The sequence below is a fragment of the Bos taurus genome, chromosome 16 (assembly GCF_002263795.3).
Source record: "Bos taurus isolate L1 Dominette 01449 registration number 42190680 breed Hereford chromosome 16, ARS-UCD2.0, whole genome shotgun sequence".
Taxonomy (NCBI): Eukaryota; Metazoa; Chordata; class Mammalia; order Artiodactyla; family Bovidae; genus Bos; species Bos taurus.
In genome coordinates, this window is record NC_037343.1 from 4,258,383 (window position 1) to 4,284,812 (window position 26,430).

Below are 26,430 nucleotides of genomic sequence, written 5' to 3' on the forward strand. Positions count from 1 at the left end.
ATCACACGGCCCTGCCAAATCAGAGGGTCTCAAGGAAGTACAATTCTACTGTATAGCAGACGGGGAAAGCTGGGAATCCTGAGTGCAGAACACAAGGTCTGAGGGATGTTTCTCCTGGTCCTGCTGCACGAGCCGGCAGGGCAGCCCCTCTGGGTCATGCCTGTGGGGGTGGGGGCAGGGCGCACCTCCGAGAGTACGGGCTCCTGTTCTGGTGCCACTGGGCTGGGGGTGGGGCTGCCGGAGGAAACCACCAGGTGTGGCCGTGGGAAAGTCCCTCCAGCTTTCTGTTGAAACATGGAATCTCCTGGCTTTAACCGTTTCTTACCCACTGCCATCTGGGAGCTGACCGGAGCTGGGCAGACCTCTCCAGCCTTCTCGGGAACTTGATCTGGGGATCTGGAGTCCTGACTGGGCAGTTGGCACCCCTGGGTTCCAGCCTCAGCTGGCCTCTGAAGATTGTGGGCAAATTCCTGAAAGTGCGTGAACCTCACTGACCTCAGTGCCTGTCTGTAAAGCACTGTGCAGTTTCCCAGGTGTTCCCAAGTGGGCTCTGCCATGTCGCCCTCACACCCAGCAGGGTAAATGTGACCGTCCTCGGGCCTTGGGTGAGAAGACCGTCTGGCAGGCGTCGTGTGCTGTGCTCGAGGTCGTCCAGGAGGGCATAATCTGGGCTCCAGCACTTCCTCTAAGACCTCTGCAAGCTCCCTGGAAAGATGAGTCAGACCAAACTCCTAGAAGTGGCTGGCTGGAGGTCCTGGCCCTCCCTGGGGCTCCTGGGTGTGGGAAGCTGGCTTTCCCAGGCAGTTCTTCACTTGGTTAACTGGCCCAACCTGCTCTGTAGACTGTGGGCTGAGTTCCAAACTCCCCTGCTCAGGCGAACCACAGGGAGATACAGAAATAACACCCCGTAGCCCACCACAGCCGCCCAGCCTCAGTGCCCGGCCTCTTTCGTGGCTCAGACCGGGTTCTGTTGCCTGCACTTGGGAACTCAGAGCATCCTCTTTCTCCTTCCTGCCAGGCTGGTGGCAGCCGCCAGCTGCCTCTGTCTCTTTAAGAGAGAGAAGGAACGAAATCAGGAAGTGGGAGAGAGTGGAGAGCCGAAGGCTGAGTTTCTTCAGGTCTCCGAGACCCGTGGCCACCAGGATGCTACGGATGTGGCCCGTGCAGGGCAGCAAGCCCTGAAAGTCTGGGGGTGCCTCGCAGTCCCACAGCCTGCCTGTCCCACAGCTGAGATGGGGTGAGTGTGCAGAGTCCACGCTGAGGGGAGGAGGGTTGAATGGGGGCGTCTGGGAGCCAGGCGGCTGCAGGACAGCAATCAGCGAAGTGCCAGGGTGCTGGCCGGCCAGGGTCGGCTCTGCGGGCTCCTGCCCTTGCCGCGTATCTCTCTGAGGCTGCTGCCCCCCGCCCCGAGGTGCCCTGTGCACCATCTCAGATGGGCACCCTTGCAGAGGACGGCTTGGAGGCCCTGAGAGGCAGGGAGGGTTTTACGGCGCAGAGGAGAACTCAGACACTCCCGTCCAAGCGTCGGATGCCAGCCTCCAGCGCTGCCTCTGTAATTTCCTTTTCTGCCTCCCTTCTGGGGCTGACTCTCACCTCTCCTAGGGTCCCGCTCACTGGCCCGAGCCCCTGGAGGGTGGGAGTGGCAAGGACAGTCTCCTGGAGCGGGATCGGTCTAGGCTGGAAACCCCCGGCTCTGTGGGGGAGGGTGACAAACAGGAAGGGGTTAAAGGGCTGATGGAGGCTGAGAGTGAACAGCGCCCAGGGCTGCCTCTCATCCGCCCTCCTCTTTCCGGTGCAGCTCTGCTCCTGGACTGGCCACAGACAGAAAGCACAGCACACTCTTGCCGGGGAGAGTCTCTGCCTGATCCACGGGGTAAGTGCTTCTGGCGGCTGTAGCACCTGGAGACGGAGGGGCAGGGGTGGGGCAGCTGGTTCGTGGCTCCACTGCCCACCACCCTCTTCGGTCCCAGCACCGCCCTTCTGGGCACCAGCTGCTGCGCTGGGGGCCGAAGAGCATGCACACCTGACCAGATGTGTTGCTGTCGGACCTGGGCACAGCCCTGGCGGGACCAGGAGAGAGCCCAAGGCACGCCAGCCCTGTGGGACTCTGCTCTCTGCGCCAGCTGCCCTTCCCTCGCACCTACAGCTACGCAAGGCCCCAGCACCAGCCCTGGGGAGGACTCTGGAGGAGCTGATGCCTCCCCTGGCTGGACCTTCGGCCTTGATTTCAGGATATCCTACCTGGTTCCTCAGCCCCAGGCCCGCAGGCTGATTCCTCCACAGCCTTGGAGGGGAAAACCTCACCAGCTTATTTCTGCTGAGCTATTACCTCATCTTCAGAGAGACTCATTCCTTCACAGCTTCTATAAAACGCAAACACCAATCCATCTTCTTAAACTGGAATTGACCCCTGATCTCTCCAAGTGGCCTCTGGCTCAAGGGATTGACCTTCTTAAGATTCCCATTAAAAAAAAAAAAAAAAGCTTACAGAGAGAAGGCTCGAAGCTAAGGAGCCGTGGGATTCCAGGCATGGTGACCCTAGGGTTGACCACCTTTGAGACGGGAGAACAGGAAGCAGCCCTGGCTAGTCCGGCCTCATCCGAGAGTATCTAGGGGGTGGGGGCCCCTCTCATGAAGACCAGCCCTGGCCCCGCTCTTCAGAACAGCCCTGAATGTAACTCCTGAGGCTGCTTGCTCTGCAGTCAGTTGATTGAGAGGAACTGGCGTTTGGGGAGAAGGGCGTGGGGGCAAATACAGGGAACAGAGCCACAGAGGGGTTTCAGATCCTCCAGAGGCCGCCAGAGCTTCTGGATGTGATGGTCTCCTGCCTCCCCTAACCCTTCACACACACACACACACACACACACACACAAACACCCATGCATACATGCTCACACACACACACACCGCGCATACATGCTCACTCACACACACACACCCGTGCACACATGCTCGCTCACACACACACACGCTCACACACACACACACCGTGCATACATGCTCACTCACACACACACACACCTGCGCATACATGCTCACTCACACACACACACCCGTGCACACATGCTCGCTCACAGACACGCTCACACACACACACACCCGCGCATACATGCTCACTCTCACACACACACGTGCACACATGCTCACTCTCACACACACACTCGTGCACACATGCTCGCTCACACACACACACGCTCACACACACACACACACCCGCGCATACATGCTCACTCTCACACACACACACGTGCACACATGCTCGCTCACACACACACACGCTCACACACACACACACACCCGCGCATACATGCTCACTCTCACACACACACACACACACACACTCATGCACACATGCTCACTCTCACACACACACTCGTGCACACATGCTCGCTCACACACACACTCGTGCACACATGCTCGCTCTCACACACACACACACACACACACACTCGTGCACACATGCTCGCTCACACACACACACTCGTGCACACATGCTCGCTCTCACACACACACACACACACACACACTCGTGCACACATGCTCACTCTCACACACACACTCGTGCACACATGCTCGCTCTCACACACACACACACACACACACTCGTGCACACATGCTCGCTCACACACACACACCCGCGCACACATGCTCACTCTCACACACACACCCGTGCACACATGCTCGCTCACACACACACACACACACACCCGCGCACACACGCCCGCTCCCACACACCTCCCCGAGCAGCGCTGACCTAGCCAGGCCGGCTCGCTGGCCGTGGCTGACAGCAGCAGGAAGTGGTGGCCCCGGGAGCGCTGGGGAAGGCCCCGGCTCGTGTTGCAATCCTGGAGATTTCTGGTGATGTGGGTGACGCTGTCTGACCTGGAGCCGTTCCTTCAAGCACTTTCTGCTTCCTGGGACAATCCAGGCCTGGATGCCAGAACCCAGAACTGCCAGTGCGGAGGAGAGGTGGCAGAGAAACGGGCTTGTCCCTGCAGAGTGGCCTGCCTGGGGTGGGGACGACAAGGACATGCGGAGTCGGGAGGGGACAGGGCCCTGCGAGGGGACCGGGCCAGGCTGTGTGCTGAGGGCCTGGCGGCGGGGCTTCTTTTGGGGGAAGTTACTTAGTCTTCCTGTGCTTTCCATTTCTGCCCCTGCCCCCTGGCCTCCGGAGTGACTGTGTGGAGCCCCTCAACGGGGTGGTCTCGGGCACAGCTACCAGCTGGGTCCCCAGTGTCCATCCCGGGTCAGGGGCCGCCCTGGACACCAGTGTGCTCTTTAGGGCGGAAGGCGGCCGGCCAGCCGGACGCGGGAGATGCAGAGCACCGTCAACTACCTGTGGCACACGGACGACCTGCTGGGGCAGGGGGCCACGGCCAGAGTGTACAAGGCCCGCAACAAGGTGGGAGCCCCCCCGGCCCGCCCTGCCCCGCACCCGGGAAGGCGGTCCCCAGCGGGCCTTGGGGTTGGGGCGTGTCTGGGCAGGCTCCTCTGATCTGCACTGTCTGAGGCAGGGCAGGGATGCGGGGGTCTGAAAAGGGCTTCTGGGGTGATGCCCATTGGGCACGCTTTGGGGCTGGAGAGAGAGGGACAAAGACGTAACCCAACGTCCAGGGGAGCTGGCGGCAAATCTAGGAACAGCAGGGGGGCAGCAGGACCCGTTTGGATTTAACCTGCCTTTATCGCATTGACGGCTGTACTGGATACATGAGACTCACCGCACTGTCTTGGACTTAAGTGCTGAAGCCAGACAGGACGGTGCTGCTAACAGCCCGTAGTTACTGCCAGTAGCAACAGCAGCAGTAACACAAACCGGCCCCTCCCGGGTATCAGGTGTGCCAGGGTCCTATCATCTCCCCGTGCTACGGTCAGGCCCGGCCATGGGGCCCCCTGGGGAGGGGAAGGAGCTCAGGGTGGGAGCCCCCATCCCCAACCAGGCTACCCTGGCTCATCCCTGGGGTTAGCTCTTCCGAGTCTGAACGGAAACTGGGAGGCAGGGTGTGCTTCCCAGGGCAGGGGTGCCACTTCTGTTACCCCCACGGCAGAAATCTGGGGAGCTGGTTGCTGTGAAGGTCTTCAACACGGCCAGCTACCTGAGGCCCCGCGAGGTGCAGGTGAGGGAGTTTGAGGTCCTGCGGAAGCTGAACCATCAGAACATCATCAAGCTCTTCGCGGTGGAGGAGACGGTGGGTCCGGTGCTCGGTCAGAGGAGTACGGTCTTGTCTTTGACCCAGTCAGGTCACGGAATAATAGAGACCCGGCACACACTCATAAGTGGGTCACCTAGAGAGGAGGAAAGGCTGCCAAGGGGCTGGGGGCACTGCATAGGAAAATCGGGCTGTGGCGTGGGGCCTAATCAAGGAAGGCTTCCTGGAAAAGGTGACCTTGGGCTCAGTTTGAGGTCAGAGGAGGGAAGGCCAGCCAGAAGTGGAAACCTATAAAATGGGGGCTCTGGGCCCGTGGCCGAGCCACCGCAGCCCTGGAAAGAGGAGAAGTGCCCTCCCCAAGACCCCGTCCCTCTCCCACAGGGGGCCGGCCGGCAGAAGGTGCTGGTCATGGAGTACTGCTCGAGCGGGAGCCTGCTGAGCGTGCTGGAGAGCCCCGAGAACGCCTTCGGGCTGCCCGAGGACGAGTTCCTGGTGGTGCTGCGCTGCGTGGGTGAGCCCCTCCCTGACGCCCCGGGCGTCCCCTCCCCTGCCCAGGCCAGCCCCAGACCCCACCCTCAGCGGCAGGCAGAGTCCCAGGGGGTGTGCTGTTTCTGGAAGAAGCATCCAGACACAAGAACGCTGGCACCTAAGAGGCGCCCCGCGCACAGACCTGGGACAGACGCTAGTGAGCGGACAGAACCCAGGGTCTGCTTCCTGCAGACTGGCAGTTTACAACTCCAGTTCCAGAGTACAATTAAAAACACCGTTGTTCATGACGGCACGATTCATGATGCTGTTGTGATTCATAATGCTGTTGCTGTTCAGCTGCCCAGTCGTGTCCAACTGTCAGTGACCCCATGGACTGCCTCCCTGTCCCTCACCGTCTCCTCTTGGCTATTGTTCTTGCCTCTTGGCTATAATGAATAGTAACAGCCAAAGGGCAAAAACAATCCACAGGTCAGACAGGTGAATGGATAAACAAAGTCTGCAACATGCAGGTGACGGATTAACTAGTCTTAAAAAAGAAGGAAATTCCGACACTTGGATGAACCTGGAAGACACTGTGCTGAGTGAAAAAAGCCAGCCACACAAGGACAACTACTATATGATCCTTTTTATATGAGGAACCTAGAGGCACCCCGCTCCAGTACTCTTGTCTGGAAAATCCCATGGATGGAGGAGCCTGGTGGGCTGTAGTCCATGGGGTCGCTGAGGGTTGGACACGACTGAGCGACTTCACTTTCACTTTTCACTTTCATGCATTGGAGAAGGAAACGGCAACCCACTCCAGTGTTCTTGCCTGGAGAATCCCAGGGACGGGGCAGCCTGGTGGGCTGCCGCCTATGGGGTCGCACAGAGTCGGACACGACTGAAGCGACTTAGCAGCAGCAGCAGAAGAGAGATTCAGTCCATGGCAACAATAAGTAGAATGTGATTGCCAGCGGCTGAGGGTGACAGGGTGGAGAGTGAGTGCTTAATGGGTGGAATTCCTGTCTGGGACACTGACAGAGGTCTGGAGACACGCGGTGATGCTGCACAGCCATGTCAATGTATTTAATGCCACTGATGCGTACACTTAAAAATGGTTAAACTGTAAATTTTGTTAGGTAGTTAGTTAGTGTTAGTCGCTCAGTCGTGCCTGACTCTTTGCAACCCCATGGACTGCAGCCCACCAGGCTCCTCTGTCCATGGGATTTTCCAGGCAAGGATACTGGAGTGGGGTGCCATTTCCTTCTCCATTGTTAGGTACAGTTTACCACAATTAAAAAAAAAAAGATGGGGAGTAACTGAGTGCCCTCCACTGGGAAGCAGAGCCACCATCCTCTCAGGTTTCCAGGGAACCACAGGCTACCCCGACACTCCACGCCCTCGAGACCCCTGTCCCTTGCCCCATGTCCATCTCTGTCCTCCTGCTGTTCCCGAGGCCCCTGGGGACCCCTGGGTGTCACCCTCTGTCCGTGGCTCCTCCCCGGGACGGGCCCCGCCGCTGGGCCGGCCCCAGCTGGAGCCACTAGCAGCCCCACGTCTGTGGCAGCGGCCGGCATGAACCACCTGCGGGAGAACGGCATCGTGCACCGCGACATCAAGCCCGGGAACATCATGCGCCTGCTGGGCGAGGAGGGCCAGAGCATCTACAAGCTGACTGACTTCGGGGCCGCCCGAGAGCTGGACGACGACGAAAAGTTCGTCTCAGTCTACGGCACCGAGGAATACCTGGTGAGCGGCGTGGGGGCTGGCCCGCGCCCTGGGACTCTCGGCGCCCCTCTGGGGGCCCCGTCCAATCCCCCTGGGGCCAGGAGGGTCATCCCTCACCCCTAACCCTAACCCCAGAATAATTCATTCTCTTCTCCAAGGCCAAAAGGTCAGTGCTGAGGCCTGCCCAGACTCCTTTCCAGGCCCCCTGCCCAGATCCCTGCCCAAACCCCCTGCCCAAACCCCCTGAATAGACCCCCTACCCAGACCCCCTGCCCAGGGCCCCTGCAGAGACCCCCTGCATAGACCCCCTGCCAAGGCCCCTTGCCAGATCCCCTGCATAGGCCTCCTACCCAGGCCCCCTGCCAGACCCCCTGCATAGACCCCCTGCCAAGGCCCCCTGCATGGACCCCCTGCCAGGCCCCCTGCATAGAACCCCTGCCCAAGCCCCCTGCCAGGTCCCCTGCATAGACCTCCTGCCCAGGCCCCCTGCATAACCCCCCCTGCCAGGCCCCCTGCATAGAACCCCTGCCCAGGTCCCCTGCATAGACCCCCCTGCCCAGGCCCCCTGCCAGGTCCCCTGCATAGACCCCCTGCCCAGGCCCCCTGCCAGGTCCCCTGCATAGACCCCCTGCCCAGGCCCCCTGCCAGGTCCCCTGCATAGACCCCCTGCCCAGGCCCCCTGCATAGACCCCCCAGCCAGGCCCTGGGCTAGGCCTCCCTTGTTCAATCAAGCCCTTGATCAGATCCTCGTGGAGGATGGAGCCCTGCTGCTCACCACTTTCCCCAGAGCAGAGGCTGATAAGCCTGTGGCACACTCACTTTGGAGATGACCCAGGAGATGTATTCTGACAGTTCTGCTTCCTCCTGGAGGTGGGAGAAGGCAGTCTGAATGGGGGGGGCGGGCGGGGGTCCAGGGGTGCTCAGGCCCTTGCCCCCTCCCCGTCCCTGACTGCTCTTTGGTTCCCCGGCGGCAGCACCCTGACATGTACGAGCGGGCAGTGCTTCGCAAGCCCCAGCAGAAAGCTTTTGGGGTGACTGTGGATCTTTGGAGCATCGGGGTGACCCTGTACCATGCAGCCACCGGCAGCCTGCCCTTCGTCCCATTTGGCGGGCCCCGGCGCAACAAGGAGATCATGTACGGCGACCCATGGGGACCCACGGGGACCACGTGGCAGGGGGCGGGCCTGGGCATCCCGCTGGTCCCTGCTGGGTCCCCCATTCGGCCTCTGACGGCGGGCCCAGAGGGCCTGGAGTGCACACACAATCCCTTTAGATGCTTGGATGTCGGTCCATCAGACAAGAAGCCACGCCTTGTCCCTGGCTGATGGGAGACCACATCTCAGTCCAGTGCTTCCCTTGAGCCCCACCCCAACCCCACTTGGGCTGACCACATCTCAGCCGAGGTTCCCAAAGCAATCTGTCCAAGGTCACAAAGCCTGCCAGGGCAAAGAACAGGGTGGGGGTAGGAGCAAGAATCCAGCCTCCTGATCCCAGGTCCCTCGGGGTTTCCCGCTGTCTTATCCAGAGGCTGTGGCTGCTCTCACTGAGGGCACCACCAGAGAAAAGAGGTTTCAGGTGGATTTGCAGGAAGGTCGGTGCTCCTTCAGCTCAGGGGTCAAGCCGGGCGGAACCGTGCTAAGTTAGGGAAAGGGGAAGGAGTCTGCCTTGGGTCAGGGCTGGCAGGGTAGCTGGACTTTAGAGGAGGGAAGGGTGGACTGTGGGGTGCAGGGGAGGGGACTGACCAAGCACAGCACGGGCACGTGGGGGAGCCAGGCAGGCACGGATGAGTGGTGAGGGGCTGATGAAACAGACAGAGGAGCCAGCAAGTCTCTGAGCCTCCAGGCTGAGACTGTCCTCCCTTGGAAGCATCATGGGCTGGGCAGGGGGTCCTGGTGACCTGGTCCTGCCCACCCACCCCAGGTACCGCATCACCACAGAGAAGCCAGCCGGGGCCATTGCGGGCACCCAGAGGCGGGAGAATGGGCCCCTGGAGTGGAGCTACACCCTGCCCATCACCTGCCAGCTGTCCATGTGAGTGAGAGCCTGCAGGAGAGGGGATGTGGACCCCAGCCCAGCCCTGGGTCCTCCTCTCAGCAGAGGCCTGGCCCAGCAGGAGCCCCTACTGTGCCACTGGCTTAGGTTCCCCCTTCTCCCTTCCCGGCCCCAGTTTCTCCCCCTGGAGCTGGAAGACCCTTTGGCTTTTCCTCCCCACCCTACCCTGCCGCGCCCGCTCAGTCCTGGCTCTCCAGGGCTTTCTCAGTCCACGCCATTTACCTCCTCCTGGAGGTTAAGTCTGGGCCCCCAGCCCCTGACTCTCTCCGTGTCCCGGGGGCAGGGGTCTGCAGAGCCAGCTGGTGCCCATCCTGGCCAACATCCTGGAGGTGGAGCAGGCCAAGTGCTGGGGCTTCGACCAGTTCTTCGCAGAGACCAGCGACATCCTGCAGCGAGGCGTGATCCACGTGTTCTCCCTGCCCCAGGCCGTCCTGCACCGCGTCTACGTCCACGCGCACAACACGTGGGTGGCGCAAGCGTGGGGCCCCTCCTCTCCGTCCCGCCCCCCACGCCCCCCAGCCCCGCCCCGGGCCCAGGGGCCTGTCCCGCCAGGCTCTGTGGGGCGCTCAGATACGGAAGCTTCTGGGTCCAGTCTGAGGTTGGGGAAGTACTAGTTCCATCAAGTTAACCACTGTTCCTTGCTGGGAACTTGAGAGATTCAGCAACCTTTACAAAGCTGACGTGCATTAGAAACCTCTTGAGGGGCGTGTGTGTGTGCAAGCACACGCTCACCGCCAGTGCACTCCCCAGTGGACTGCTCGTAGAACCCTTTGTTTCTGGAGCTTGCTTGGGGACTAGGTGAGTCCTACCTAGTCCTGGGTGACCCTAGGGGACAAGGCTCCCTGGGTGCCTCTAGGGAGCGTGGTAGGAGGGGCCGTGAAGGCAGAGTCTGGACACTGGACTTTGTCTCCATCTGCTTCAGGACACCACCTCTACCCTTTGTCTCCCAACCCTGGGGAAGAAAAATCTCCCAGTCCCTCCCTCTGAAAAGCAGAGCCCAAGTCTTAGCTGTGTGTGGGTCACCCTGACGCTGATTCCTGCCTGTTGACACCCCCTCGCCTCCTCCTCTCCTGCCTCTGTTCCTGGTTTTCTAGGATAGCCATCTTCCTGGAGGCCGTGTACGAGCAGACCGGCGTGGCCCCCCAGCACCAGGAGTACCTCTTTGAGGGTCACCTGTGCGTCCTCGAGCCCGGCCTCTCTGCTCAACACATCGCCCACACCACGGCGAGCAGCCCCCTGACCCTGTTCAGCACAGCCAGCGAGCCCCCCAAGGGGCTGGCCTTCAGGGACCGTGAGTAGGGCCATCCAGGCTGGACCTTTTCTCCTCCTCACTTTCTCTTCCAAGGGCCAGAGGCTTATAATCCAGGATATTGGTTCATTTGATTTGTGGGTATGTCTTTGGGCCCCTGGGGTGTGGAGGCATCTCTGGGTTCTAATTCCGTAAACGCCTCTGAAATGCCGTGGGACTCGGGCCGGTGGCTGGACCAACCTGCGTCACGGCATCCAGAGATCTGTGATAGAAACTCCAAGGGAAACAGGGAGGGCTGGATTTCACCTGCTGTCTTCAGTCCATGCCTGACGGGAAACCTCTGAGTTTGTGTTGGAGGCGCAGGGGCCCAAGCTGCTGGAGAGAAGGGCAGGCGGTCAGGGGCCCAGAGCTCTGTTCTGCAAGTTCTAGCAAAAAATCACTCCTCGTTTGAATGATACCAATTTCTTCCTCCTTCTCAGGGTCCCCAAGGCTGGGAGGGGAATTCACCTTAAAACCCCCGAGTGTGAGGAGTGTTAGTCACTCAATTGTGTCCCACTCTTTGGGACCCTGTGGACTGTAGCCCTCCAGGCTCCTCTGTCCATGGAATTCTCCAGGCAAGAATACTGGAATGTGTTGCCATTCCCTTCTCCAGATCTTTCCCACCCAGGGAGTGAACCGGGGTCTCCTGCATTGCAGGTGGATTCTTTACGGTCGGAGCCATCAGGGAAGCCCCAGTTCGTTCAGTCCTGTGGGACTCTGCGACCCCAGGGGCTGGGAGGAGTGGTTTGAGTCTCTTTTCTGCTGCCTTGGCTGTCGTTCTCCAAAGTGGGCACAAGGGGGCAGTGAGGGGCTGCAGTTGTAAAAAAAGCACTGCGACTGCACTTTGCTCGGTCGTGTCCAACTCTTGCAACCCCCTGGACTATACAGTCCTTGGATTCTCCAGGCCAGAATACTAGAGTGGGTAGCCTTTCCCTTCTCCAGAGGATCTTCCCAACCTAGAGATTGAACCCAGGTCTCCTGCATTGTGGGCAGATTCTTTACCCGCTGAGCCACCAGGGAAACCATAAAGAAGCACATTCAGGGCATTTAAGACTTAGGAGGTGGGGCTCCAGGCAAGCCAGGAAGCTGGAGGCGGCCGATAGGCGGTGCGGGCCGACTGTGAGCTGGGGCTGGGGAAGACGCGCTCAGACCTCGCCCAGCGCCAGAGGGGCGTCCCTCCCTGACCTAGTCTTCATCCACAGCCGCTCTGGACGTTCCCAAGTTTGTCCCCAAAGTGGACCTGCAGGCAGATTACAGCACAGCTAAGGTGAGGGGGCGGCCGCCGGCTGGCCGGGAGGAGCGTTCCTGCAGGGGTCAGGGTGCAGGATGTCACCCTGCCCTGCTGTGTGTTTCAGGGCATCTTGGGTGCCGGCTACCAGGCCCTGCGGCTGGCACAGACTCTGCTGCGGGGGCAGGAGCTGACGGTTCGGGGGCTGCACTGGTTCGTGTGAGTGCCCTGAGGGCTGGGTGGGTGGGCAGGAGAGGCAGCCCAGGCCCCCTTCAGCACCGCCCTGGGGCTGGGCCCTCGGTTCCAGAAGGAGGCAGCTCTGATCGGGCTCCCTTCGGCAGGGAGATGCTCCAGGCCACGTGCAGGCGGACGCTGGAGCTCGCGAGGATGGCTCTCCTCTTCCTCAGCAGCAGCCTCGGCCCTGAGAGGTGGGTGTCTCCCGGGGCGGGGCCGCAGCGGGCGCGGGGCTGGCCCCTCTTCTCTGTCTGTTCCTCTCCTGGGCTTTCCAACAGTGCCCTTTGCCTCCTCCAGTTCAGAGCTGCCAACCTCCCTGGCAGGCTGAGTGGAGAGAGCATGCCCCGCCCCTGCCAGCTGGCCGCACTCACCTCCCCCGCTTTCCAGTCCCTCTGGGCTGTGGGCCTGTGAGGACCCTGCCCCTCAGGCTCCGAGGCAGCCCCCCTGCCTCCAGGAGAAGGGGCCTCTGTCCTCCCCATCCGCTCTCTGAAAAGTGAGACCCTCAGCTGCCCCGGGCCCTGGGGCAGGGCTCTGGGAGAAGCACCCACACCCACACGGGGCCCCTGGGCCCGCAGGACGGAGGTGCAGGCAGGCTCATCCCCAGTATCCTCCTCCCGCCTCCCCTGGGCCTCTGCGTCCTCGCCTCCAAGGACTCCCTGTCCCAGTCCTGGGAGCTGCACACCCTCCACCCTCTGACTTGGGCCAGTTCAGGGTGATGGATTTGGAAAAGGGAGAGACTGGGGAGGAAGAAACCAAGCTGCAGGAAACGAGCCGCAGGAAGAGTCCGGTGGCCAGCGCACTGCTGGGCAGGTGCCCGCGCTGTGGTGCAGCTGGGAGAGGGGGCCCTGCGGCCCAGGGAACCCGAGGGCAGCTGGAGCCATTCCTGGTGACAAGCGGTGACAGAGAGCAGAGGCTGTGCCGGACAGGCCTGGCCCCCCTGCCCCTCGCCCCACAGCCCCTGTCCTCGGGAAGTCCTGGGAGTTCCCCAGAAGCAGGTCAGCACTGCAGACCCGCCTTCCTCCTGGCACCGGTCAGCGGCAGCTCTGACAGTGGACAGACAGGGCGGTGGCTGTGCACCGAGGGGGAGGCGGGGGTCTCCAGATGAGTCCCCAGCATGGCCGAGCCCCCGCCAGACGGTGGCAGAGACAAAGGGCTGCAGAGGGCGGGGTCGGCTGGCTGCTCTGGTGAAGCTCCTCTGGGCAGGGCTCTGCTAGGGCACAGAGCAGGCCTCCAGGGGTGATGTGGCCCCAGGCCTGCAGAGGGCCCCCATTTTCCTGGAGGAGACAGCCCTTCCCTGGCACGTGCAGGCGGCCGGACGGTTGGGTGAAGGGAGACTAGAAATGGGTAGAAGAAACCAGGGAGGTCTTCCTGGAAGAAGTGAGACTTTTTAAGGCCAGAATGTGAGTGAATAGCTGAAGGCCCTGTGCAGGGAAAGAAAAGGGGGCGGTGACTGGAGGGGTGGGGAGGTGCTGTGAGGTTTGCTGAAGCCGTGGTCATGGTGGAAGATGTCCTGCTGAGGAGCTGGAGAGGGACAGAGGGGAGGGGAGAATGCATGCAGCCCCAGGACCCAGTAAAATGACCAGTGAGGTTCCGGAGCGGGAAGGAAATGTGCAGAGAGCATTTGGGTGTTTGCCCGTCTTCCCTGGGCTGAGAGTGTGGGGCCCCAGGTAGCCCCAGGGCTGGAGTTGCAGGGTGTGCTGGTGTGGTTTCTCCCCATTGGGCTCCAGGGTCTCCCCTGAGGCATGGTGGGCGTGGAGAGTTCAGGGCCAGGAGAGTGCAGGGCCAGGAGAGTGCCTGCTCTGGGGCCGGTTTCGGCCCCCCAAGAAGGAGGGCGCTGGCCCAGGCTCATCGCTGACCCACAGCTGGTCTCCACCACCTGGTGCCTTCCCTACCTGGGCCCCTGTTTCCTCCTTTTCAAACTCAGAGGACTGACTGACCTCAGGGCCTCCCAGCCCGAGAGCCTCCCAGTCCTGTTCTTTGCGGGACATGCTCAGGCCGGCAGGCTCTTATGAGGTCTGATGACACTAGCTGCCTCCCACAGAGAACCCGAAACAATATTATGACCAAATCGCACATTGGAAGAGCCTAGGCACGTGGCACTAAGGGGCCGTCCTGCCAACCTGGAGCCTCGCCTCACCCCTGGACATGAGCGCCCGCTCTGGGCTCTGGAGACGCCCGGGTACCCTGGCCTTTGTCCCGAAGCCCCCCTGCCATCTGTAGGCCCCACTCAGGCCCCAGGACTGACTGACGTGGGGACTCCCAGGGCTTCCCCACCCCAAAAAGACTGCTTTTGTGTAAATGTGTTCTTTGATCCCACAATCACCTTTTATGGGAGCAGGAAGGAGGTTTCTGTCCCCATTATATGGGTGAAGAGCCTGAGGCTTGGAAGATAAAGTGATTACCCAGATCCTGCAGACAGGGGTGTGGCAGCCAGGGCTAGGACTCTGACCTGCCCCTCCCGACTCCTGGTCCAGCTGGGCTGGGCAGCCTCATCCTCTTCTGCACAAGTATCCCATGCCCTGAAATCCGTCCCTGTGCTGAATAGTCCATTCGACACTCTGTGTGGGGCGCTTGCTGGTGCGAGCACTGTCTTAGACACTGCAGGTGTGGTGGTGAGCAGACCTGCCCTGCCTTCCGGGAGCCCCCACCCCTTCCTGCCTGATTCTCTCCAATCCTCCTTCCTCCCCACCCCTGCCCTCCCAAAACACACAGGGTTCTCCTTCCCTAATTATTATGGTATAAAAACAGCATAATATGTTATGCTAATTGTACTAAGTTAGAAAATATAGACCAGCAAAAATGAAATTAAAATGCTATATCCTGCCACCGAAGAGACATGATATCTGCATATATCCGTGGTTTTCTGGTACCTGTGTGTGTTAACCAACATGGCATTTCCCTGTGCTTGCTATTTTATAACCTGCTTTTCTAAGCTTATGATCCTCCAGGTCAGTACATTTCATCTATAGGGCGTGTCCATGTTCAGATTTCCCTAGTTATCCCCCAAGTGTTCTTTTCTGGCTGGTTTCACCCCAAACCGGGATCCAATCTGAGACCGCGCTTGGCGTCTGGTCGTTGTGTGCTTTTACTGTTGTTGTTGAGCCACTCAGATGTGTCTGACTTTTGTGACCCCGTGGACTGCAGCCACCAGGCTTCTCAGTGCCTGGGATTTCCCAGGTGAGAACACCGGCGTGGATTCCATGTCCTTCCCCAGGCGAACTTCCTGACCCAGGGATCGAACCCACGTCTCTAGCTTGGCGGGCGGATTCTTTGCCACTAAGTCCAATCCTTAGATCTGTTTTCACCCTTCCCTCGAGGTTTAGCGGCCTGGCCGGGGTGCCTGAGCTCCAGGACCTGAAGAGGACCGCAGAGCTGAGGTCCAGGCTGCGGAATGTGAGTGAGGCTGGGCTGATGGGCGGCCAGGAGCAGAGCTGAGAGCAGGGGTCTGGCCAGGCTCCCATCCGAGCCTCGCTGAGGACCCCACGGGGTCTGCCTTCGTGTCCCCCAGTTGGCCGAGGTCCTCTCCAGATGCTCCCACAATATCACAGAAACTCAGAAGACCCTGAGCGACCTGTGCTCTGAGCTGGTGAAGAACCGGGATCAGGTACATGAGGACAGAAGGTCTGTGGGATTTTCTTCTTGGCGGGCTGGAGGTGGGGCAAGGGCGGAGGCCGCAAAGGGCCGGGTGGCCCCGTTAGGAGTCCGCCCGCCTCCCCTCTTCTCTTGGCGAGGATGCTGGGGTCTGCGGATCGCGGTGGGGAACCCACGGCCCTCCCATGAGACTGCCCAGAAAAGGCAAGGATCTGGGGTCCCGCCCCAGCTGGGAGTTAGTGAATTACGAGTCTTAGAGGTGCAGTAGTTCTAATGGAAGAAACATCGCGTTCCCACCTCTTCGGAACCCTTGCTCTGGTCAGACCCTGGACTGGGTCCTCCTACTTCTATCATCTCAGGTCATCTTCAAATCAGTAATGATGCTACTACTCTTGTGCTCCTTTTATAGATGATGGGGCTTCGTAATGACAAAGGATAGGGCCCCAGGTCAGGTCTGCCTGCTTCCAGAGCCTGTATGGTTGGCCTACACCAGGGATTTACCCCTCTGAATCCCCAGTCTCCGTTCAGACAAACAGGAAAATCCCCATCACCGCTTCCCCAACAGCCCGTGTGCGGAGCGCCTGCCTGCCTCCTGGGCTTTGACCAGGGCGTGGCCCGCTCCTCCAGCCCCCACAGTCAGTGTCTGCACAGAGCCACACGCCCCGGTCCCCAGTTCTGAATTCAGAAAGCTCTGAACACCTCGGAGCTGATTCTTCACTGTCTTAGCTGCAGAACCTGCGCTAACTGACACGAGGCTCTTCCTGGTCTTTCTTTATCCCACTAAGTGACTGTTCTTACAGTCCTGAAGGTTGAAGGTGTGTGATGACGGGGTGCTGCCCTAGACTCCCCAGGGGCGTCCATGATACAGTGTATGCGTGCTGACCCACCTTTCTCAAATCAGAGGGTGGTTCTGAATTTGAAACACTTCTGGCTCCATTATTTTGGATAAAGACTGGACCTAGGATCTTGTCCACTCCAGATCCCAGGTTGGGGAGGGTCCTGGAGTCCACAGGATCCTGGGAACAAGCGTGGGCTCTCCAGAAATAGCAGAGACGGGGTCCTGGGTGGAGCTGCAGGGAGGAAGTGAAGCCAAACAGGCCAGGGGGTGGGGAAGACCTGCCCTCACACCCCAACATCTCAAGCAGGGTGTGTCCTGGAAAAGAAAAGGACGAAACAGTCACGACCTTAGAGCCCAGGCTGAGAGGGTAGAGAGGTCATCTCCCGAGCTCCCTGTCTACAGGCAGGACCAAGGACCTGGAGTCATCCTCGTTTCAAACAAGGGTTGTTGCTTCTTTAAGTTCTTTCTCCTTGCGCAGAAAACACGACTTTTGCTTTTGCCAGGGGACAGAAGTTCCTCCTGGGCTCCGGCACGCAGGTGCCACCACCTCTCCTGTTCTGGGGCCCAGGGCTCCTTCCCAGAACCTCTTCTCAAGCCTTGTTGGGCAGCAAAGACCACCTTCCTGCCACGCGTCCTGCCTAGCTTCTTCCGTGTGTGTGTGTGTGTGTGTGTGTGTGTGTGTGTGTGTGTGAGAGAGAGAGAGAGAGAGAGAAAGAATAAACACAGGAGTGAGAAATGACTAGCTAAGCAGAAGATGCCTCAAACAGAAGAGTTACCCCACTCCCAGACTGGCCCCCAGAACTGTGGCCACCCAAAACGAGGCTCCTCCTGTAGGGAGACAGCCCGCTTCTCCCACAGCCGTCCCTGCCTCCCTCACCTTGACCCGTGCGGTTCGATTCTTCTGTCTCCTGCCCACAGCATCCAGCAGATTCAGTGCTGTTTGGACAAGATGTACCTCACCTACAAACAGTTCAAGAAATCCAGAATGAGGCCAGGTGAGCTGCGGGGAGAGCAAACCCCTCCTCTCCCCTCCTTCCTTCCCTCCAGTTAGCTGGCTGTTCGTAATACCGCAGCAGCATCGGGTGGCGCAGCTGGGCTGGGGTATGGGAGGTGGGGAGGAGTGGGGGGCCCCCTACAGACCACTGAGGGGCCTGAGCCTTTCCTGCACCCATTGCCACCTGGGGGCTCCGCTGAGACCTGGGTGCTATAGGAAAGGCGGCCTGACCGAGACCCCCCATCTTCTCAGAGCACTTTATGGTTTAAGAAGTGATTCCCTGTCCGTGTGTCTCTGGCTCACTAAGGTCGTCAAGCTTTCCAGAAAGGGGAGGATGAGGAGAAATACCAGTTAGCGTCGCTGGTGCAGGAAGGGGAGCCTGGGGAGGCCCCAGCTGGCTCGTGGGGTTAGGGAGGTAACACATTCCAGGAACTGACCCTCTTGCCCACGTGCCCCTAGCATTTCCTCATGTGCAGGAAATCAATGTTTGAGGGCTTGGGCTTGATTGCAAAGCTTTCTTCCACCCCTAAGATTATCTAAAAAGTACTGTCCCATAGAAATATAATGCCAGGCACATTTGTAGTTTTAAGTTAGCTAGTAGCCAAAATGTAAAAAGTAGAAACAGGTGAAATTTACTTTAATAATGTATTTTATTTCACCCAGTATATTCAGATTGTCGTTTCAGCATGTAATCCATGGAAACAATTATTAAAGAGATATGTTACAGTCTTATTCTGTGCTGAGTCTTCGCAGACCCTCGTGTATTTTACGCTTACGGGGCACCTCTATTCAGAAGCTAATTTCTTTAACAGAATTACATGTACTTTTACCAAAACAATAAAGCTGTGTTTGATAGGGAAAAAACGTTGCACACTGCTTTAGTTTTTAAATATAATCGAATTTGTTAAGTTAAAACAAAAATTCAGGTTCTCTGTCGTATTAGCTGCACTGGCCACACTCCAAGTTCAAAGCAGCCACACGGCCGCCGTGTTGGACATGCAGTTTCTGAAAGATGGTGGTCTCTCCTTGGGAGCCTCAGTCCTGCCTCTGGGTCTGACCTTGAAGGGAGCACAGCTCAGGAGATGGGAAAACCAAGACTGCCCTGTTCCTGAGGCCAGGGGGCCATGGGCTCAAGAAGCCTGGCCTGACACCCAGCTGACCACCTTTGCTGTGACGTTAGGAGACTTCCGGAGGTTTCTCTGCCTCCAGCACTGCAATCCCGCCATCTTGTGACCACTACACTCTGAGCACCTCCTGTGTGCTGGGCATTGTTCTATGGACAGTGGGTATATTTTTAAAAATTATGTGATGCTCATAAAAATCGTAAGACACTATTAACCTCCCCATTTTATAGATAAGGAAACTGAGACACAGGAAAGCTAAGTAGCCCGAGCAACCTGGGTCCAGCTGCTTTGAGCCACCCCATTTTACAGCCTCAAAAAGAATTTCACTTGGATCAGTCTGTAAGAGTCCTTTATTCAAGTGTATAAAGAACCAGGACAAATAACACTTCACTGCCAACACCTGGGGAAAGATGGCATTGTAGAAAATGCCCCATCATTTGCAGGGCACTTTCTCACTTTCCCTTCACTCCCATCCTGTGTGTTACAAGTGACGGATAAGGCAAAAATCAATTGCCTACAGCACCCTGCTACGATAACAGGAAGGAGGCAGACCCAGGCCTCGTCCCGGATCGCCTGGACCTCACAGTCAGCTGAGCGCAGGGCCCAGGACAAAGAGGCCAGGGAGGGAGGCGATTCCGCTATCAGGGGAGTGATGGGGGTGGGCAGCAAGAGACCCCCAGCGGCAGGAACCGCCTTATCACGTCGTGTTTCTGCCGCTAACCAGAGGCCATTCCCCTGGAGTCCAGGAGAGGGCAGCACCTCCCCAGTGCAGAGAGCATTAGGCCGCAGCCAAGGCAGTGAGAAGCTCAGCCCTGCTGGCAACAGTGCTGGGCTGAGAAGGGAAGATCAAAGGTGGTGGCCTGGCTTGGGCGACCCCTTGCTGCAGAGCCCAGCTGTCCGCAGCCTGAATATTCAGGGACGGAGTCCACCAGCTGTTAGCATCTGCCTTGCGGGGAGGAGGACTGGAGAGGAGTCAGGTCACATCCTTCAAGGCCCGTCTCATCCGCCGGTGCCCACCTGGAGCCCTAGGCGCCCGTCCCGCCACCCCCGATGAGTGGGCTTGCCTGGCCCGCGTGGGCCTCTGCCTGCTCATAATGCAGGGTCTTGGGTGCTAGTCTCCCTCGGCCTGTCCTTCTGGCTCTGCAGGGCTGGGAGCGCCGGGCAGGGCCCAGGCTTCTGCCTTCACCCTTGCAGCTCGCCCGGCCCTCGCGCCGTCTGCTCTGCTGATCGATCGCATGCGTGACCTCAGCCCTGTCTGTCTCCTTCAGGGCTGGGCTACAACGAGGAGCAGATTCACAAGCTGGATAAGTGAGTGGCCTGTGCCCCAGCAGGCGGGTGAGCCGGAGGGTGGGTGTCGCCAGGGGACAGTGAGTCTCTGTGCCAGACACGAGGTGGTAAAGGGCCCTGGCCCCAGGCCCCAGCTGGGCAGGAGGAAAGCTGGGGGGCACTAACTCTGGGGCCAGGTTGGGGGCGCGTTTCTCAGCAGCAGTCTTGATGAGACTGGATTGACTCCTGGTATGAACACAATTGTATGAGGGCTTTCCTTTCCTGTTGCCCTCGCTGATTAACCATGTACCGCTTTATGCTCTGGGCTCTTTCTGCTCTAGCCCAGGCTCTCCTTTGGATGTCCCTCTGCTTCTCTGTTTCCTGGACACTCTCTTCTTCCAGGAAGCCTCCCTGACTTCATACTTATTTGAGGACTCACCCCTGACCACACACACACACACACACGACCATCTCTCCTCTCTGGGGGCTGAGCTCGAGTGTATGTGTGTTTCCTGAGACCCCTGATCCTTCTCGCACATCCCTCTGCTGGGGTGTGCTGTGTGCTGGTTGCTCTGACCATCACCATGCATGAGAGCGAGCACCATCGCCTGCACCCCTGACTACACACACACACGCACGCACACACAACCATCTCTCCTCTCTGGGGCCTGAGCTCGAGTGTATGTGTGTTTCCTGAGACCCCTGATCCTTCTCGCACATCCCTCTGCTGGGGTGTGCTGTGTGCTGGCCGCTCTGACCATCATCATGCATGTGAGCGAGCACCATCACCTCCTTTGGGGAGGTGGCCCTGCTCTAGGCCAAGGGGATGGACACTTGGGTGCTGGAGGCGCCGGGAGTCTAGGCTTTTGCTCCGGTGGCTCTGGCTGCTCATCTCTGTGCCTCGGTTTCTGTCTTTTCAGGGTGAATTTTAGTCATTTAGCCAAAAGGCTCCTGCAGGTGTTCCAGGAGGAATGCGTGCAGAAGTACCAGGCATCCCTGGTCACACACGGCAAGCGAATGAGGTAACACTGGGCCTCCCTTCTGAACTCAGTTCCCAGGGCCCTCCAGGCCTGGCCCTTCCTGGCCTCAGACAGCCCTGGGCTTTGCAGAGCCCCCGCTGAGAGGGAGGCGGTACTAGAGGAGCAAAAGCCACAACAAAGAAAGGTGGTTCTGTGGCCCTGGGTGGACCAGGCAGTCTGCTGGGTGATTTCTGTTAACTCAGTCTCACAAGGTCTGCCCTCTGCAGTGGACACTATCACCCCATTTCACAGATGAGGAAACTGAGGCTCACAGAACAGCTGCTGCTTTAATACCACACCACTAGTAAATAGCAGCCCCAGGACTAGCATATGGGTATGACCGCGTCTAAAATCTAGATTCTCTCCCTCGTCCCAGGTGGTTGTGTTCAGAAGCCCCCTCTCTGGGGACTGAGATGGGGACACGTGGCCTGGGAAGCAGGGGCAGGCAGGCCCCCATGTGGAGCCCCCTCCACGCTGTCCCCTGTGGGAGTGTTTGGTTTCTGCCCCTCAGACAAGCCCCTCCCTGAGACGAGAGGGCCGCTTCCCAGGAGCGGCGGGTTCTGAGGATGGAGAGGAGACTCAGCTTAGAAGACAGCTTCTGCCTCCCCTGCCGGAGGCCACCCTGCATTCTGACCTAATGGTCTGGAGTTGGGCTTGGCCAGTGGGCTTTGAATGCTGCTCAGTGATTCTACAGAGAAGGCAATGGCACTCCACTCCAGTACTCTTGCCTGGAAAATCCCATGGACAGAGGAGCCTGGTAGGCTGCAGTCCATGGGGTCGAGAAGAGTCAGACACGACTGAGCAACTTTTCACTTTTCACTTTCATGCATTGGAGAGGGAAATGGCAACCCACTCCAGTGTTCTTGCCTGGAGAATCCCAGGGATTGGGGAGCCTGGTGGGCTGCCGTCTATGGGGTTGCATAGAGTTGGACACGACTGAAGCGACTTAGCAGCAGCAGCAGCAGTGATTCTGATGCGTCACAGGGCTGAGAGTCGAGCAGTGGCTGAAGCCTCCGGGAGCTGGCGTCCTTTTAATGTTGTGGGGCAGTGTCCTTGCTCACTCCCTCTGCTTAGAGAGAGAAGAGAATTCTTAAGAGTCTTTTTAAAATTAATTAATTTATTTTAATTGGAGGCTAATTACTTTACAGTATTGTGGTGGTTTTTGCCATACATTGACATGACTCAGCCACGGGTGTACACGTGTCCCCCATCCTGAACCCCCCTCTCACCTCCCACCCCATCCCATCCCTCTGGGTCATCCCAGTGCACCGGCCCTGAGCGCCCTGTCTCATGCATCAAAGCTGGACTGGCAATCTGTCTCACATATGATAATATATATTGCTCTGGAGATGGGGGCGTCAGCAGGCCCCAGTTTGAGCACCCCAGAGCAGGCGTCTGGCCTCTCCGGAGCCTGACCCAGGCCCTCGCTTACTAAGCTTACTGGCTTGTGCATCCCGGCCCGGGAGGGGCGTGCAGCCCCCACAGTGCTGGTTCTCCAGGACCCTCGTCAGCACCCTTACCTGGGGCAGATGTGGGCTGAGGGCTCCTGGAAGGGCAGGGGCAGGGTGGGTGGCCAGCGCCCCAGCCTCTGCGTGGGAAGCCTCTCTGTGTCTGTGCTGGCCGGCGGCGGGCCGGGCCCTGACGCCTCTCTGCCCTCTCCAGGCTGGTGGACGAGACCAGGAGCCACCTGCGCCTGGTGGGCTGCTCCGTGGCCGCCTGCAACACGGAAGCCCAGGGAGCCCAGGAGAGCCTCAGCAAGGTGGGCCGCTTCGGGGCCCTAGCCGTGCCAAGCATGGCCACGCCAGTCGGACGCCTGGGAGGCATCCGGGCCATTCCCCTGCCTCAGGGCAGAGCCGTGCTTGACCACGTCCGAGCACTCTGGTGTGGCGTGGAGGGTCTCTGACCCACCAGGATAGAAGGCAGTGCCCAGCGTTCTCAGAACAAGCATGCTCGATAACAGGGCAGAGGCTCCCAAACCCTGGGGCATCTTCTGGGCCCCGTGCAACCTGGGAGGCTCCCCAAGGGAGGTGACCTGAACACTCCTTGGTCTTCTGATCTGTTCTGCTCAAAAGACCAACTCAGGCAACTCTGAGAGGCCACTTGCCTTGCCAGCAGGGACAGAGAGGGGCTGTTCTTCAAGGAGTAAGGCCCACACAGCTCCTCCTCTCCCCAGCACTGGACACATTCTTTCAGAGACGGTGCTGGGCTGCCCCCCACACCTTCTGCGTCTTCTGACTCAACTGTGTCCTGACAGGTACAGGTCAGACACAGAGGGGAGCCTGACAGGGGAGCCCCATGCTCCCAGGATAAGAAGGGGGGGCTTGTGGGAAATTCCTGACACTCCAGGGATGTTGCCTGGGGATAATTTTGTTACGAGTTGCTTATGCCTCCCCGCACCTCCACTGCGCCCAGCACCTGAGCTGGCTTATCCCTTCTGACTAAAGTGTGGCTCTTTCAGATCCTTGACCGACTATCTCACCAGCTCCTGCAGGAGAGAACACAGGGGGCTCAGGCCTCCCCACCCCTGACAGCTCCTTATCCCAGCTCTGTGCTGAAGGACCTAGTTCTCCAGTAAGTGCCAGAGTGGGGGAGTGTGAGCGTGTGAGCGTGTGTGTGTGTGTGTGTTAGGGGCTTTGCCCCTTGCCAGGCCCAGTAGGCAGGAATGAGGCTCGGTGGGGCTGTGGGGGAGGGAGGCTCCCAGGAAAGGTCAGGCGGAGGCTTGCCTTGGTCCTTAGCCACCATTGCCTCTCTTGCTTGGCCTTGAACAGCATGCAGGAGCTCCATGGGGAGATGAAGGTGCTGGCGTCTGACCTCCAGGACAACAACCGCATCATTGAAGGGTGAGGCGTGCCCGCTGTGCAGGGGTAGGGAGGCCGGGTCCTCAAGCAATCCTTGCCCCAGGGGGACAGGCCCCGTGCCTGCCCAGGCAGGTGTGATGACAGGGGTCCACGGTCCAGGGCTTTGACCTTGCCCCCAGGTTAGTTGGTGTGCTGACCAGGTGGAGGCTTTCACTGTGCTCTGGAGGATGCGGGTGGGCCTCAGGGCAGCCACGTGGATTTGTGGCCGTGTCCAGCTCTGCATGAACGTGGCCTCTACCTGACGCCCAGACCAGCTCCTTTAACCATACAACCATCCTCAGAGTGGCGATGACCCAGGAAACGCAGAGCAGAGCTGGAAGAACTGGCTCGGCCTGCAGGCCCCCTGTTAGAGGCTCTGCGTCATCGTCGGACGGGAGTCCACTCCTGGGCTAGGGGAGGGTGGAAGTCGGGGGGATACTGGCAGATGCAGCGGGGCTCAGCCTTTGGATTTTGTGTAAAATTCACAAAAGAAAGCTGGAGAATAACAGAGTGACTGGCTTCTCATATTACCAAGTAAGCACCATTGGAAGGGAAAAAAGCCCTGCCATCTAGAAGTCTCACTTTCGAAGGTGCGTTTGAAAACCAAAGAGAAGGAAGGACACAATCTCAGAAGCAGGGGTGGTCCCGTTTACACATATACACACTCACACGTGCATGCACGCACCTCCCACGTCTTCCCCATCATCCTTACGCCTGTCACTTCCCCATCTGGGAACCAAAGAGTCTGCAGAGATTCCTACCGAGTGTGACCCTGCTTGCTCCTCACCCACCGTGCGGCCCCGGGAAGTTTCTTTGGCTCTGAGCTCCACCACATTCCCAGAGATTCCACCTCCTGGTGCTAATAAAGGGATTAAACGGGATGAGAGACGCACTGTGCTGGGAGGGAAGGGTGCACAGAGCTGGGATTCACTAAATGGCAGGTGTTCCCTGAGGTCCGTGGGAGGTAGGGAAGCTGGGAGCAGAGCTCACGGCTGCTCCTAGAGTTTCAGAGGGTCCTTGGGTTGGGGAGGCATCCCATGTCACATTCTGGCAAGAGGAGAACCCATCCTCCTAAATACCCACAGGGAGACGATTTGACAGCTTCTTAGAAAGATTTTCCGAAACAACCCTTAGGGGCAGGAAGTTCTAATTTTAGTGCCAACATAAATTTTCCTTGCTGTGATATGTAGTCTATTTACAGAGAGCTAACGTTTTTATTTTAGTGGATTTTTTTACTTCCTGATTCAGAGCTGTAACCAAAGAGCCTAAAGAAACCATCTGAATTCCGTTTCCCCTCCTCTTAACCCGAGGCCACAGTGGAATCCCCAGGGGAGCTTTTAAAAGGAACAGATGCCTGGGTCTTGGCCTCAGAGGCTCTGACTGCCGCTTGGAGTTGGGGATTTTCGTAAGCTTTCCCAGTGATTCTAAGGTGTAGCCAGGGATGAGAATAGAGTTCTTGTCAGGAGACACAGGCGCTCCGGGAGGAGAGCGGAGGAGGGCCTGACGAGCCTGCTGCCCCTGAAAGCTGACGGTGCGGGTCCCCGGGCGGGGTTCTGGCCTCTCCACCTGGGCAGGAGACACTAACCGTGGCCTTTCTTTACAGGCTAAGCAGGATCCCACTGGCTCCTGACATCTGAGCTTGGGGATGTGCCCGCGGCATCCTGAAGCATTACGGTTGTTCAAGCACTGCCCGGCTGCCGGCACCGGGGACCCAACAGGACGGTGCCGGGTCCACCTCACCAGCCTACCTCCCTTCTGGCTGACAGCCGGGAGTCTCCAGCATTACCTTCTGCTGCCTTTCTTGGCGGGGCAGCGCAGCAGGCCCGGGAGCACCAGCCGGATCCCAGGCTGACCTGCACCCCTGCACGAGCCCGGAGCCAGCCCCCCTGTCTTCCTCGCCGTGCAGCAAACCTGCCGGATGGTGGGGCCAAGGCTCCCAAACGCCCTCCCCCCGCCTGCCCCGGTGTGCAGGGCTTCACTCCTCAGGGAACAGAAGAGGGGGCCTCCCGGGGGCTCCCCAGGGGGCCGGGGCAGACTACTCCATCCCCGTCTTCCTTCCTCTTCAGGTGATTGATGTTGAACAAATGGACCTCCCCCGTCTCCCATGGCTGCTGAGGGTCACTCGTCGAGGAATCAGGCATGACGGCCCGATTTCCCATTCCCTCCAGTCAGACCGAGCCTAAAGCTGAAGAACGGGGTGGTCAAGGCCGGGGCTGTGTCTCGGGGACCTTCCCCTCTCCCTCTGGGGCACCACCAGATTTGGGGGTTCGCAGCCAGCGGCGTCGACAGTAGCTGTGCCGGTTAGCACAGGCCCATGAGGCCGGAGCCCCGAGGAAGTCAAGGCCTGCAGCTTTCAGAAATGAAATAAACAGGACCCTTTTCTGGGTGGCTGTCACTGGGCTGTTTCTGGAGGCAAGGAGGGCTCTAGGCTGCGTGTGCCTGGGAATCTGTGAGAAGGACTAGGAGATGGAGGCAGGACAGCTCACTGCCTTTCCCTGAATGGGAGCCTGGTTTCAGGGAGGCGCCCAGGGAGGCTGGCCTCCTGCTGGGGTCTCTCTTTTCTGGCTCCCTGTCACTTGAGGAGCTGTGTAAGGGCCTAGAACTGGCAGGGAGGGT

General features: G+C 59.1%; 1 protein-coding gene across 6 annotated transcripts; it reads left to right on the forward strand.

Annotated features, from left to right (window-relative positions):
- The first annotated feature begins 1,099 nt into the window (after positions 1-1,099).
- On the forward strand, positions 1,100-26,209 carry IKBKE (inhibitor of nuclear factor kappa B kinase subunit epsilon). 6 transcript variants are annotated; one of them, XM_005216682.5, is made up of 22 exons: positions 1,100-1,237; positions 1,799-1,873; positions 4,283-4,402; positions 5,046-5,186; positions 5,529-5,658; positions 7,183-7,364; positions 8,318-8,478; positions 9,264-9,374; positions 9,679-9,858; positions 10,490-10,686; positions 11,886-11,950; positions 12,039-12,130; positions 12,253-12,339; positions 15,469-15,538; positions 15,654-15,766; positions 17,493-17,569; positions 19,961-20,000; positions 20,879-20,980; positions 22,640-22,736; positions 23,436-23,548; positions 23,746-23,817; positions 25,418-26,209. In XM_005216682.5, exons 3-22 carry the CDS (start codon positions 4,316-4,318, stop codon positions 25,449-25,451), a joined length of 2,151 nt encoding a protein of 716 aa, XP_005216739.2. In that variant the 5' UTR covers positions 1,100-1,237; positions 1,799-1,873; positions 4,283-4,315; the 3' UTR covers positions 25,452-26,209.
- The last annotated feature ends 221 nt before the right edge of the window (positions 26,210-26,430 follow it).

Excerpts from the sequence above, each read along its gene's own strand:
- IKBKE (XM_005216682.5), top strand. The coding sequence starts at position 4,316 with ATGCAGAGCACCGTCAACTACCTGTGGCACACGGACGACCTGCTGGGG. Across the intron at positions 4,403-5,045 it reads TGTACAAGGCCCGCAACAAG|AAATCTGGGGAGCTGGTTGC; the intron begins GTGGGAGCCCCC and ends CCCCCACGGCAG. Across the intron at positions 9,859-10,489 it reads TACGTCCACGCGCACAACAC|GATAGCCATCTTCCTGGAGG; the intron begins GTGGGTGGCGCA and ends CTGGTTTTCTAG.